At 38.9% G+C, this 14688-nt stretch overlaps 1 protein-coding gene across 2 annotated transcripts in view; it reads right to left on the bottom strand.

Annotated features, from left to right (window-relative positions):
- Positions 1–14688, bottom strand: part of LOC109909554 (cadherin-18) — a 363038-nt gene that overhangs the window by 127236 nt on the left and 221114 nt on the right. For both annotated transcript variants that reach the window (XM_031796728.1, XM_020508571.2), the window contains one exon: positions 1096–1215. In XM_031796728.1, coding sequence (XP_031652588.1) covers positions 1096–1215 — 120 coding nt within the window. The remainder of the gene's footprint in view (positions 1–1095; positions 1216–14688) is intronic.

The following is a 14688-nucleotide window of genomic DNA, read 5'->3' as shown; positions in this document are numbered from 1 at the left end:
GCTGTATCTGTACTTACTTTACTATTAATATTTTTGACAACTTTTACTTTTGCTCCACTACATTCCCAAAGGAAATAGTGTATTTTTTATTCCTTACATTTTCCCTGACACCCAAAAGTACTTGTTACATTTTGAATGCTTAGCAGGACAGGAAAATTGTCTAATTCATTCACTCACTTCATCCCTGCTCATCCCTACTGCCTCTGATCTGGCAGACTCACTAAACACAAATGCTTCATTTTTAAATTATGTCTGACTGTTGAAGTGTGCCCCTGGCTATCCGTAATTTTAAAAAATGAATAAAAAAATCCTGCCATCTGGGTTGCTTAATGTAAGGAATTTTAAATGATTCAAACTTTTACTTTTGTTACTTGAGTATATTTAAAACCGAATACTTTTAGACTTATAATTGATGTACTTTTTACACCACTGGATTTCGTGTAAGCTTACCCTGGTGTGACTTTTTGATAATCATATAAATCTCTCTCGGACAAGGTGACTTTTATTAATATATTCGGCTATATTTACTCTCAGAATCAAAAATGCTAATTAGCATCAAAGTAGACATCATGCACGACTACAAACCCCTGTAAGCTCCTACATGTATTCTCTAGCTGACACCTTTGCTAACAGGTATTGTGCCAATCTAAAACTTGTACAAGAGAACTGTCAATTTAAAAAAATGTAGCCAATTTAATTATTACTAAATTTAGCAAACATTTAGAGAGTTAAATCAGAGATTCTTACCTTTGCCTCAATTCGGTAGTCTCGTCCAGATGATCATGGCAGTTGTAGTTCTTTATATGCTTTATGAGTGTTATGACTTATACTGTGGTACTCTATGGCTGTAGTTTGCTTACATCTCAGAGATAGCTTCTGTCATTACCTGTACACTGTATGTCATTTGCCCACGGAACCATTGTGGAGAGATTTCCGTGGAGATAATTCCGAAGTATCAATAAAGAAAATCACTCCATATCGGACGATAGTATATGATGTATAAATATTTTATGTTGATTCTATTTCATGACTAATTCAAACCAGCACTGCATTCAGTCAAAGTAAGTTGATAATGTGTACAATATTGTGTCTTACCAGTTTTGGGATCAATAGAGAAATATGGCTGTCCTTGGAGAATACTGTAGACAACTCGGGCACTATTTCCATACGTTGGGTCATCAGCGTCCGAAGCAGTAACTTGATATACAGAAGTACCTGAAAATATAATGAAAGAAAAATCAGAATCAAGCATTCTTATCGATATGTGGTACTTATGAGTATGTGTGTCTTCATGAGTGCCTTTAATTCATGATGTTGGGTAACTTCATATATTTAATTGAAGAACTAATCGTTTCAGGACTGTTGATGGAATTTATATGTTTAAATGAATGACTAGAATATTACACCCTGAAAGCATATAATTGTATGAAATTGATTAGGATCATTACATTATTATTAATGATGTGTGTAGTTTTAGTCAGTAAAATTATATATCTGTACAATATATAATTTTAGTATCTTAAACACAGACTGTCTGAGCATTATTCGGTGCCGACCTTGCTAGGGGCCTCTGAGAGATTTGGGAGAAGGCAGTGAGTACTCCCTAATCTTGAGGGAGGACAGGGAGTACTTCTCACGGTCCCTAATCTTTGTCGGCTGGGTATTGATACAGTATGTGCGTAGGATACTTACTGTTCGTGTGTATTTATGTGCGTATTGTATCTACTGTTTGTGTGTAAAAGTATGTGCGTAAGGAGCTAGTATAAAATGAATGGTTTTGTACAACGAACTAGCGCTCTCATGAATAAACATTTGGACTATTTAGCTGGGCCTCCATCTGTTTCATTCAACCAGTATCTTACAAATTCTGGGTTGCAGGCCGAGTAGTGTAATTGAATTGGGTTATGAACATTGAGAACATAATTCTCGTGACAATTTGGTCCTTCGAGCCGGATCTCAATACCTGCCTCTGTCGTCCCAAGAAACTGCTGAAAACCGTGCACGGGCGGATCCAGGATCCGTAAGACAAAGACCTGACCTCTGAATTCAGGGTTTATTTCAGGCTAGTGGTGAACTGGTACACGACAGAGGTGGTGACGAGATCCAACCTACATTGCTTTTCCCAGTCTACGAGACGAAGGTCAGTAAATCTTTATTCACGAATTCTGGGGAATTGATGCTCGGGCTACATTCAGACATTTTTGATTGTTTTTGTGTAGTTTAGGTGCTGATTTTAAAATTCCCATAAGGCATTCTAACACAGTGACCTATCTTTAGAATTTTGTGTAGAGAAAAGTTTTAAAGGGAACAAAGTATTCTATGCAAATGGAAGATAGGAATTGGGTGTAGAGCCACCTAGGCAGCAGTAGAAGGGGGTCCGTAATGACACCGGGTATCTGCAGTACCAATATAAACTAGAGAATATTGAGATCTAACTGTAAATAATCTAGGGGATATTAGCAGGAAGGGGAGAGTCAGATCTTCGCACATCTAGGTCTGATTATCCAACGAAGAAGGGAAGCCTATTTTAGCGGAGTGAGTTACGAGATATTAACGAGATATTAATCAAAATAACAAGCAACAACAGAAAAATAGGCTGCTGAGTAGGGATTTACGACCCCTGGAAAATAGCTTATAGGTTGTATACGGGTGAGACCTAGTGTCCGATCGGCACCTCTATAGATACAGTTTCAAGAAAGCATAATAAGCATAGTAACTGTGAGCCAACACATAGGGAGTAGTGACATACACATCAGTGAGACACATAGCATTAATTTAATCAGAATTAGAAATACTTACACATAGATTTTGAGAATAAGATAAAGGGAAAATAGCACATACATAGATCATAGAAATACATACACATAGATTTTGAGAATAAGCATAGGAACTCCAAGGTTTTACTAACGATCGGTAGTAAATCCTCAAAGGAGGTCCCGGAATTAACCGGAGATAAGAGATAAATCAAATTCCCAAAATGGAGAGGTAAATCTAATGCCCAAAATTAAGAAAGAAGTATGAATTTGAGAGACGTCTAGATGTAGAAAAATGTGATTTAATGATAAAGTAGATACATAAGACGTGTGTAGATAGTCAAGGGAAACAGCAGGTTGAGGGTTAACTACCTGGCTGTCTGAATCCCAGAAAAGAAGGTAAGAAGGCAAGCGTAGAGAAAGGGTGAGAGAAAGTTACCAGAAGGATATCAGCAGGGGAAAAAATGATGTGCGTGTGAGACCTAATAATTTATCAAAAGTCATAATAGTAATTGTTCCTAAATGCTGAGTAGGAGATAGAGAGAGTGACAAGGGTCAAGAGAGGAAAGGAAAAGAGAAGATAAGGGGACATACAAGGAAAAGAGAGAGGCAGAGACAACGAGAGAGAGTAAGGAGAATCCTCACTGGGGAAACGCTTGGACCTTTTTTCTATTTTCTGGGAATTGTCTCGGTAGTACGTACCGGAGTTTACGACTGCAGACTAATTATAATAATTGGGTTATTTGCGTCTCCATCATTTCAATAGTGTTGGTGGTCCAGGGGTTGAATTTTTGCCTACACGCGGGATAATCAAGTTCGTATCTCAGCCTATGCACCAATAGACTAAAATTAATTCTGATTGTAATTCAAATATTGATATGTTTGGCTGGGAGAGATACGGTTGTTAGTGTTTGTTTAAGATATAAACGGAACGTTTTAATAGCTGGTTTAGGTTCAATTGAAAGACTAATTCATTCTAAATAACATCGAGGCTATTTTGATGTAATACGTTGTCTTGCCTAACTGATCTACTGGAATAACGTATTGAGAAAGGAGTCATATTGAAATTACTGAATCATAGAAGAGACAGTTACCTAAATCTAAGGAATTCTAAATAATAAAGGAGAGATAATTGTGGTAGAGTTGTGCCCATCGAATGGTGCTTTTATTCTTATGGATTGACTGATGTAGGTTATACATTTTGGCGATTTGCATATTGCTTTTAAGTCTGGGACAATTCATAAGGGTGAAGCCGAAAGAGAAGGGAAAGTTATAGATTGTTTAGGTAACACCAGTGAATTTGAACAGGAAGTTAATGTATTCTAACATTATAATCTGTTTCCATTACGTGGAACAATGTCAGCTCAGCAAAGTGGATTGCAGGTTGAGTTAATTTTATTTTAAAGGGACAGTGCACATTAATCATAGATGTGTGTGTCTAACGGCAGGGTTTCCTATTAAGCATTTTCAGAGACTGTTTGCAGACATACTGAATGGGATTTAATGTTGCAAAGCAAGCTTGGGCTAAACTAGTCAAGTAGTAGGGGAATTTCATAGATTTAAAGTACAGCATTGTAACCAAGGGTAGCGCACGTTCAATTAAGTATAATGAATCATTGAGGAAATGTAAAACTAATGATTGGAGGGAGTACAATGGAATTATCATTATTATTAGGTTTTGTTTGTAGTAAGCGTTTGGGTTTCTGAATCAGGGTAGTATAATGAATGCTGACCAAGTGTTTTTTCTGTGAAAAGGAGAGCTTCATTGTCTTTCTTTCGGATGTTTTCTGGGGGCTGTAATCTTGAAGGGAGCGAGTGAGATAGAGGTATGTTCCTACCAAATTGAAAAGGCCTGGAAATATTTTGTTTGCTTTTAGCCTTTGGGTTTGAGGAGATTTCCATGTTTCCTAGATACGATATCTTAAAGGGGTGCACACACATATGGAATATTAGAAGTTTTAATTAAACGTGAATTATTTTGATAATGTTCTGGGAACCTAGGATACAACATGTAGAAAATGTTTGATGGTCTTTCTTTAATTTGTATAATATAGTATGAAACACGACTGTAAAAGGGTGGTATGACTTTTGACCTCTATCATGGCTTTCCTTTGTGGTCTGATCAGCCTCATTGGAGGGCCATTTAGATAATGAATTGAAATAATGGATGACAGTTTAGCTAATCAGGTAGAACAAATAGAAGGCCAGCGTTAGGGACCAGAACAGAACAGAACAGAATATATACTAGCAGAACACATGAGAAGACTGTTTGTTAACCAAATCCGTATGTCCAAGATTTTGTGTCCTACAGGTGAATTACAGGAGAAGGTGATTCACTCAATCCAACAAGGAGACGGGGCGGGGGGTGAATCCAGTCCCTGAGGAGAATATACTGGAAGCAGCCCCGTTGGGAAGGCCCATACCAGGTTCTGTTAAAACCACTGCCTTTGCCATTAAAATAGCTGAGAGAGTCACTTGGGTCCACGTTACCCACTGCAAGAAGGTATTTACACATATAAACACTGCTGACACTGCTGATCACACAGAGTTAGGAGAAGAACCAAGTACCAACAGGGTCCAGGGGTTACCTCCTTATCGAACATTTCCTATCCCGACCGTTCATCACTGTGTGTGCTCCTAGAAGTGTGAGTATGGGGTGGTACCTAGCAGACCGACTAAGGGCAGGAGAGGGTTGGCGGTTTTCGGGAAGAGTAGGGGCTCTGAGCTGCATCATAGTCTTGGTAACCTTTCTGATACTTCCAGATCCATCACCTGCCGGTACTGATTATATGACGCCATTGTCATTGATACAAAGTAAAAGATAAACTACAGAATAAGTAGTCAAAGAAGATCAAGATGTAGGATTTAAGGTAAACATTAAACAATTCCCTAGGAAAGCAATAACTCTAGAGAGATTGGGTTGGCCAGATTGATGTACTCGGCCAACCCACCTCGGTTCACTTTAACATTTAAAAATAATAAGTTGTATTACAAAAGTAGTTTGAAATGTTTTGGCAAAGTTTACAGGTAACTTTTGAGATATTTTGTAGTGACGTTGCGCAAATTGGAAGCTGTTTTTTTCTGGATCAAACGCGCCAAATGAATGGACATTTTGGATATATATATCGACGGAATTAATCGAACAAAAGGACCATTTGTGATGTTTTTGGAAACATAAGAGTGCCAACAAAAGAAGGTCGTCAAAGGTAAGGCATGATTTATATTTTATTTCTGCATTTTGTGTGGTGCCTGCAGGGTTGAAACATGCTATTGTCTCATTGTTTACTGTTGTGCTATCATCAGATAATAGCTTCTTAGGCTTTCGCCGAAAAGCCTTTTTGAAATCTGACATGTTGGCTGGATTCACAACGAGTGTAGCTTTAATTTGGTATCGTACATGGTTGATTTAATGAAAGTTAGAATTTTATAGCATTTTTTAAAAATTTGGCACTCTGCATTTTTCCTGGCAATTGGCCAGGTGAGACATCAGTTCTGTTATACTCACATACAATATTTTGACAGTTTTGAAAACTTTAGAGTGTTTTCTATCCTAATCTGTCAATTTTATGATTATTCTAGCATATGGGCATGAGAAATAGGCCGTTTACATTGGGAACATTATTTTTCCAAACATAAAAATAGTGCCCCCTAGCTGAAAGAGGTTAATGGCTGAAAGGTCATCGTTAATGTGACTCATTTAGGTTTGGAAGAACAGGAGACAATTCTTAACCTCACAACAGCTTTATCTGATGTAGGGTGGGCTCGTACCAGCAAAGGACGCATACGATAGAAACCACCAGAAGGTGGTGGTTAGGCACTTGCGCTCCTGGGTTATTGGTCCAACCAGTTGGAGTTAACCTTTCTAGCGCAGGGGTAGCGGAACTCAAATATATTTTTTTGAAATATGTAACTTTCACACATTAACAAGTCCAATACAGCAAATGAAAGATAAACATCTTGTTAACCTCTCTAGGGTATGTGGGACGCTAGCGTCCCACCTGGCCAACATCCAGTGAGATTGCAGAGCGCCAGATTCAAATACAGAAATACTCAATATAACAATTCAGAAAACAAAATATATTTTACATAGGTTTAAAGATGAACTTCTTGTGAATCCAACCACAGTGTCAGATTTAAAAAATGCTTTACGGCGAAAGCATACCCTACGATTATTTGAGAACATAGTCTAGCAGACAAATCATTGCAAACAGTAACCAGCCAAGCAGAAGAGTTACACAACTCAGAAGTAGAGATACAATTAATCCCTTACCTTTGATGATCTTCATATGGTTGCACTCAGAAGACATTAATTTACTCAATAAATGTTATTTTTGTTCGATAAAGTCTCTTTATATCCAAAAACCTCTGTTTTGTTTGCTCGTTTTCTTCAGTAATCCACAGGTTCAAACACAGTCAAAACAGGCAGACAAAAAAAATCTAAATTGAGTCCGTAAAGTTCATAGAAACATGTCAAACGATGTTAATATTCAATTCTCAGGTTGATTTTAGCCTAAATAATCTATAATATTTCAACCGGACAATAACGTCGTCAATATAAAAGGTAAAGAAGAAAGGCACTCTCTCGGGATTGCGCATGAAAAAGCTCTGTGACACGTCAGGGTCCACTCATTCAGACTGGTCTTACTCCCTCATTTATCAGAATACAAGCCTGAAACAATTTGAGTCCTAAGTCAATGGATACTGTAATGGCATTGAATAGAAAACTACAAAACCAACAAAAAAACAACTTCCTGAATGGACTTTTCTCAGGTTTTTGCCTGCCAAATCAGTTCTGTTATACACTATTTTAACAGTTTTGGAAACTTCAGAGAGTTTTCTATCGAAATCTACCAGTTATATGCATATCACAGCTTCTGGGCCCGAGTAGCAGGCCATTTAATCTGGGCATGCTTTTCATCCAAAATTTCAAATGCTGCCCCCTACTCTAGAGAAGTTTACCTTTTTGGGATAGGAGGCAGCATTTTCACTTTTGGATGAATAGCGTGCCCAGAGTGAACTGCCTCCTACTCTGTCCCAGATGCTAATATATGCATATTATTATTGGTATTGGATAGAAAACACTCTGAAGTTTCTAAAACTGTTTGAATGATGTCTGTGAGTATAACAGAACTCATATGATAGGTGAAAACCTGAGAAAAATCCAACCAGGAAGTGGGACATCTGAGGTTTGTAGTTTTTCAAAGCTTGGCCTACCGAATACACATTGAGATATGGATGAGGTTGCACTTCCTAGGGATTCCACTAAATGTCAAACGTCTTTATAAACTGGTTTGAGGATTCTACTATAAAGGAAGGGCTCATGAGACCTCTTTAAGTCAGTGGTCTGTTAGAGAGCCTCGGTCCCATGACGCGCGCTCCCGACAGAGTTACTTCTCATTCCAGTGCTTTTCTGAAGACAAAGGAATTCTCCAGTTGGAACATTATTGATGTTTTATGTTAAAAACATCCTAAAGATTGATTCGTTTGCCAGGGACTATAACGGAACTTTCCGAGTTTTTGTCTGGATGAAGTGCCTGCGCCTCATGAAGATGGATTACTGGGCTGAACACGCTAACAACAAGTGACTATTTGGACATGGATGGAACTTTATGGAACAAATCAGTCATTTATTGTCGAACTGGGATTCCTGGGAGTGCCTTCTGATGAAAAAATTTGTTTACATCCCTATTAGTGAGCCTTTCTCCTTTGTCAAGATAATCCATCCACCTGACAGGTGTGGCATATCAAGAAGCTGATTGAACAGCATGATCATTACACAATAAAAGGCCACTGTAAAATGTGTAGTTTTGTCACACAACACAATGGCACAGATGTCTCAAGTTGAGGGAGCATGCAATTGGCAAGCTGACTGCAAGAATGTCCATCAGAGTTGTTGCCAGAGAATTAAATGTTCATTTCTCTACCATAAGCTGCCTCCAACGTCATTGTAGAGAATTTGGCAGTACGTACAACTGGCCTCAGAACGGCAGCCCACGTATAACCATGCCAGCCCAAGACCTCCACATCCGTCTTTTTTACCAGCAAAATTGTCTGAGACCAGCAACCAGGACAGCTGATGAAAATAGTCTGTAATAAAGCTGTTTTGTGGGGAAAAACATATTCTGATTGGTTGGTCCTTGGTCCTGGCTCCCCAGTGTGTGGGCCTGGCTCTCAGAGGGTGGCTGCGCCACTGCCCATTTGTGAAATTCAAAGAATAGGGCCTAATACATTTATTTAAATTGATTTATATTTTTGTTCAGTATAATTACAGGTTTCCCCAATTAATCTAAGGCAAAGACACTTATAGGTTTCTGCTTTCATCTGTGTCTGGTGTTAGCAAGTCACTGGCTAGCTAGGTATTCAGCCAGCATGGAACAAAAGCGGGGGAAGGGTTGCCCAAAACTCGTCATGTCATTACATCATGAGATATGGCAAACAGACTATGCATAGAAGATTGTTGGAAGACAACTGCAGAAAAACCCCACCAAAGAATACGTTTCATACAAAATGTTTGATGTCATTGATAGTCATGGTATATCATATACAGTGGGGCAAAAAAGTATTTAGTCAGCAACCAATTGTGCAAGTTCTCCCCCTTAAAAAGATGAGAGAGGCCTGTAATTTTCATCATAGGTACACTTCAACTATGACAGACAAAATGAGAAGAAAAAAAACAGAAAATCACATTGTAGGATTTTTTATGAATTTATTTGCAGATTATGGTGGAAAATAAGTATTTGGTCACCTACAAACAAGCAAGATTTCTAGCTCTCACAGACCTGTAACTTCTTCTTTAAGAGGCTCCTCTGTCCTCCACTCGTTACCTGTATTAATGGCACCTGTTTGAACTTGTTATCAGTATAAAAGACACCTGTCCACAACCTCAAACAGTCACACTCCAAACTCCACTATGGCCAAGACCAAAGAGCTGTCAAAGGACACCAGCAACGAAATTGTAGACCTGCACCAGGCTGGGAAGACTGAATCTGCAATAGGTAAAAAGTTTGGTTTGAAGAAATCAACTGTGGGAGCAATAAGTAGGAAATGGAAGACATACAAGACCACTGATCATCTCCCTCGATCTGGGGCTCCACGCAAGATCTCACCCTGTGGGGTCAAAAATGATCACAAGAATGGTGAGCAAAAATCCCAGAACCACACGGGGGGACCTAGTGAATGACCTGCAGAGAGCTGGGACCAAAGTAACAAAGCCTACCATCAGTAACACACTACGCTCAAAATCCTGCAGTGCCAGACGTGTCCCCCTGCTTAAGCCAGTACATGTCCAGGCCCGTCTGAAGTTTGCTAGAGAGCATTTGGATGATCCAGAAGAAGATTGGGAGAATGTCATATGGTCAGATGAAACCAAAATATAACTTTTTGGTAAAAACTCCTCGTTGTGTTTGGAGGACAAAGAATGCTGAGTTGCATCCAAAGAACACCATACCTACTGTGAAGCATGGGAGTGGAAACATCATGCTTTGGGGCTGTTTTTCTGCAAAGGGACCAGGACGACTGATCCGTATAAAGGAAAGAATGAATGGGGCCATGCATTGTGAGATTTTGAGTGAAAACCTCCTTCCATCAGCAAGGGCATTGAAGATGAAACATTGCTGGGTCTTTCAGCATGACAATGATCCAAAACACACCGCCCAGGCAATGAAGGAGTGGCTTCGTTAGAAGCGTTTCAAGGTCCTGGAGTGGCCTAGCCAGTCTCCAGATCTCAACCCCATAGAAAATCTTTGGAGGGAGTTGAAATTCCGTGTTGCCCAGCAACAGCCCAAAAACATCACTGCTCTAGAGGAGATCTGCATGGAGGAATGGGCCAAAATACCAGCAACAGTGTGTGAAAACCATGTGAAGACTTACAGAAAACGTTTGACCTCTGTCATTGCCAACAAAGGGTATATAACAAAGTATTGTGATAAACTTTTGTTATTGACCAAATACTTATTTTCAACCATAATTTGAAAATAAATAAATAAAAAATCCTACAATGTGATTTTCTGGATTTTTTTTCTCATTTTGTCTGTCATAGTTGAAGTCTACCTATGATGAAAATTACAGGCCTCTCTCATCTTTTTAAGTGGGAGAACTTGCACAATTGGTGGTTGACTAAATACTTTTTTGCCCCACAGTATGAAGTGTACCCAGACTTCACCCTGTCTAGTTTCAACTCTAATAGTCCAAGATGAACTAGCTAGCTCGATAAAACAGTGCTGACAATTCATAAATAATTTGTGAAACCATAATGTGTGACAGGATTGAATGTTGCATGCAATGTTCAATGTTGTATGAGTTGCTTTTGTATCAGCAAATTTGCTTGTGCTGATCTCACCACAGCACTGCTCAATGTGTCCATGTTACTTGACATGGGCGTTTTCTAATATCTAGTTGAGCTCTCCGCCCACTCAGGCTGTTTTTTGGTCTTTCTAATAGTTAGAAAAAGTACATTTTCAAAAATGCTGAGCATTTCTAGCTGGAAAACTATTATTGGTGATGTTTTGGTCATTCAAAAGGTTATTTTACATGGGATTCAGAATGACTGTTCGAGACCTTTAGAACCCATGTCACATACCTCATCTTATTGTGATGCTGCATTCATAACCAAGTGGGAACAATATTTAACGGCCCTCGAAATGGTAATTACTAGTGGGAACTCGTTCATCATCCTGAGCTCCCACTTCTCTCACATGCTCGACAACAGCATTTTTGGCATTTAAATGCAACAAAACATTATTTATAAAATGCGATCTATTAATATATTTATTTTAAACACAATCATTTGTGTACAAGCTTGATAGCTGTACTTTTAGTTTATGGTTCATGCAGCATGATGACCATTAACCAATCAGTGATTCTCAATGTGTTCAAAGCACGTGAATGCATCCAACTTGTATTTAAGACATCACAACTAGTAAATTCCCACCTCCTACTTGATTACGAATGCAGCATTACCTATGGCTTGTCCCTGCTCAATTTCATTACCTCCCATTGGTTTCAATCCATTAATCTACACTGTCTGCTGTCTACTTATTGCAGGGACCACAAACCAGTTAATGCAGTTTTGAGAGCTCAAGATGACCATTTGAAATATGATTCAGTAAAATTCAGTGAAAGTCACAGCAAAATGAGAGAAACTGTCCACCTTCAGACAATTCAACATTACTACCACATATTTTGTTTCTGTTTGAAAACAATTCCAGTTCATGGGGTAGTTTATCGAATGAGCTCAGTGCTTTATGAAAAGTTTAACAAAAGCAGTAAGTGCTAAGGCGATACTTCCTGAAGCTTTTAGACTGATGATCGTCTCAGAAGACAGAAAGGGGAATCCTAGCACAACAGACAGGTAGAAACTGAAATTTAAATCCCCCTGTTAAACAGCATCTTGAAAAATGACTTTTCATGTAATATGGATTGAAGAAATGTAAAACCACTTCATCGTAGACAAAATTACTTTCTTCTTGCCAGCTCCCATGGGGTAGCATTGATCTGTATTTTATGACAGGTGACAGCACCTATTGGGATACCCATTTCTCACATGCCAAGGGTTTAGATTGAGGAAGGGGGTAGAGGATAGAAATGTGTGTTCCATCTTTTATATTGGGGCCTTGAATTCCTTTTAATATCTAAACATTCTAGAACAGAACAAATATAATTTTAGTTACTCAAAATGATTGTCACCCTTCCATATTTACCAGTTGAAAACACCCTTAATCTTTTAACTTGTATTTTACACCAATTAAACAACAATATTCTGGCCAGCTGAGGGAAGATGTATACAGGAAAGAGAGAGAGAGAGAGAAATGTATAAATGCACACCCCCTGTCCATTTAAAAATGTTCAAGCAGGAGTGTTTGCCAGAGATCAGAGTCGAGTAGATGAGTAGAAAATGGATACCCCTTTCATCTAAGCCTCCGAATATTTTTTTTTTTTCGGTTCAATTCTGAGAAGTGAAATGGTAATGTTGGAGTACCCTTGCACATGCCCGGCTAATCAATTTAGACAGCAAAAAGGAACACCACAGGCAATTAGCCGCCACACTCCCAGACAGCCCGTTCATGGGTAAGGAGAGAGCAGGTATTGACAAACTCAGGGGAATTAGAGCTGTGAAGTGTGAGGACAGTTGATTGTTACAGCCGATTTGATGCCACAGACGCCAGCAGGCCGAAGAGGATTAGCTTTAATGGACACAAGCAAAAGGGGGGAGCGGGAGGGAGAGAAAATGGGTAATTATTTTACCCATCACAGTCCTTGATTCCTACCATTGGGTCATCAATGTTGATTGATTCTACATGTTGTAGGGACTAGCTACCTGGCTGGTTGGCAACGTTTTTCCAGGAAACAGGGAAACTTTTGAAACCTGTGGATTTTCCCCAACTGAGTCAAATCATAAAATGTCGAAGCAACACATTAGATGCAACATGGAAGCTCTCAAAACAGTAGCCAAATACATTAACATAGCAGTTTGTTAATGAGCCACCAACACATTCAGCCAATATTTGGCTTGTGAACTGCCAATTCCTACAGCCACTACATCAAACATTCCTGTCAGCTTTTATCATACGTTTACATTGAGATTACGAAGCATTTATTGTCCAGTATGAAACAGGGCCTCATAGAGGTTTATAAACATGGATGCATGGGGTTTGTAGAAAGATGTTTAGCAACACAGCTCTAAGGAATGCATGTCTGCTCATTAAAATGCATAAATACATCAAGGGTCATTATCATGACACAAGGAAAGACCCAGATGCAGACACAGGAGGCAGATGGTTGGAGTGTTTATTAATCCAAAAGGAGTAGGCAAGAGAATGGTCGTGGACAGGCTAAAGGTCAAAACCAGATCAGAGTCCAGGAGGTACAGAGTGGCAGATAGGCTCATGGTCAAGGCAGGCAGAAAGGTCAGGCAGGCGGGTTCAGAGTCCAGAAACAGGCAATTGTCAAAACCGGGAGGACTAGAAAAAGGAGAATAGCAAAAAGCAGGAGAATGGAAAAAACGCTGGTTGACTTGGAAAACATACAAACAAACTGGGGCAGAGAGACAGGAAACACAAGGATAAATACACGGGGAAAAATAAGCGACACCTGTAAGGGGTGGAGAAAATAACGAGGACAGGTGAAACAGATCAGGGCGTGACAGTCGTATTGACTGTTTATGGATAAGGCCTCTACAGGCCTTATTGGGTTTACAGAGGTCAATATATTTTGGACAGATCCACACTGTCAATCAAGTTTTTTTAAAAGTCAAATACTTCTAGTAAGTTGAACTCAATGTCAATTAAACGTAATTATTACTTTAAATGTTTATGTGGTACTGACTCAAATCTATATGAGACGTCACATCAACAATTGTTTTGAAAGTTACGATAAAAAATATGTATTTTTGCTTTTAGTTAATGCTTGTAGGTAATTATGTCGAAATCCCTAAGCAGTGTACTTCGAAGCACTGTGCCGATGCATGTATCACTTTATCAGAAGTACTTAATTATTGATGTTCAAAGCTTCGTTTGATCACATGCTTTTTTCAAACCGTGTGATGCAAAATGCGAGATCCCACTGGTTTTGTCGTGGTTCCGGTGCTTTTTTAGATTGCAAGCTGTTTGAAACACCGACCTCTACTGGTCACCTTACTTACAAATATGTGAAGGTAGTGATGGGGGAACCAAGCTTCCTGAAGCACTGAGGTTTTCCAGCATATTGTGTAAAATATAGGCTTTGAACTTCTTTTTTCAATTTCCGCCTGAAGACATACCCAAATCTAACAGCCTGTAGCTCAGGCACAGAACCAAGGATATGCATATTCTTGGTACCATTTGAAAGAAAACACTCTGAAGTTTGTGTAAATGTGAATTGAATGTAGGAGAATATAACACAATAGATCTGGTTTAGATAATACAATGAAAAAAAACACTGTTTTCTTTACATTTTCAAG

Source organism: Oncorhynchus kisutch, linkage group LG18 (assembly GCF_002021735.2).
Source record: "Oncorhynchus kisutch isolate 150728-3 linkage group LG18, Okis_V2, whole genome shotgun sequence".
In the NCBI taxonomy this organism is placed as follows: Eukaryota; Metazoa; Chordata; class Actinopteri; order Salmoniformes; family Salmonidae; genus Oncorhynchus; species Oncorhynchus kisutch.
This window is presented reverse-complemented; position numbering and strand designations above follow the sequence as displayed.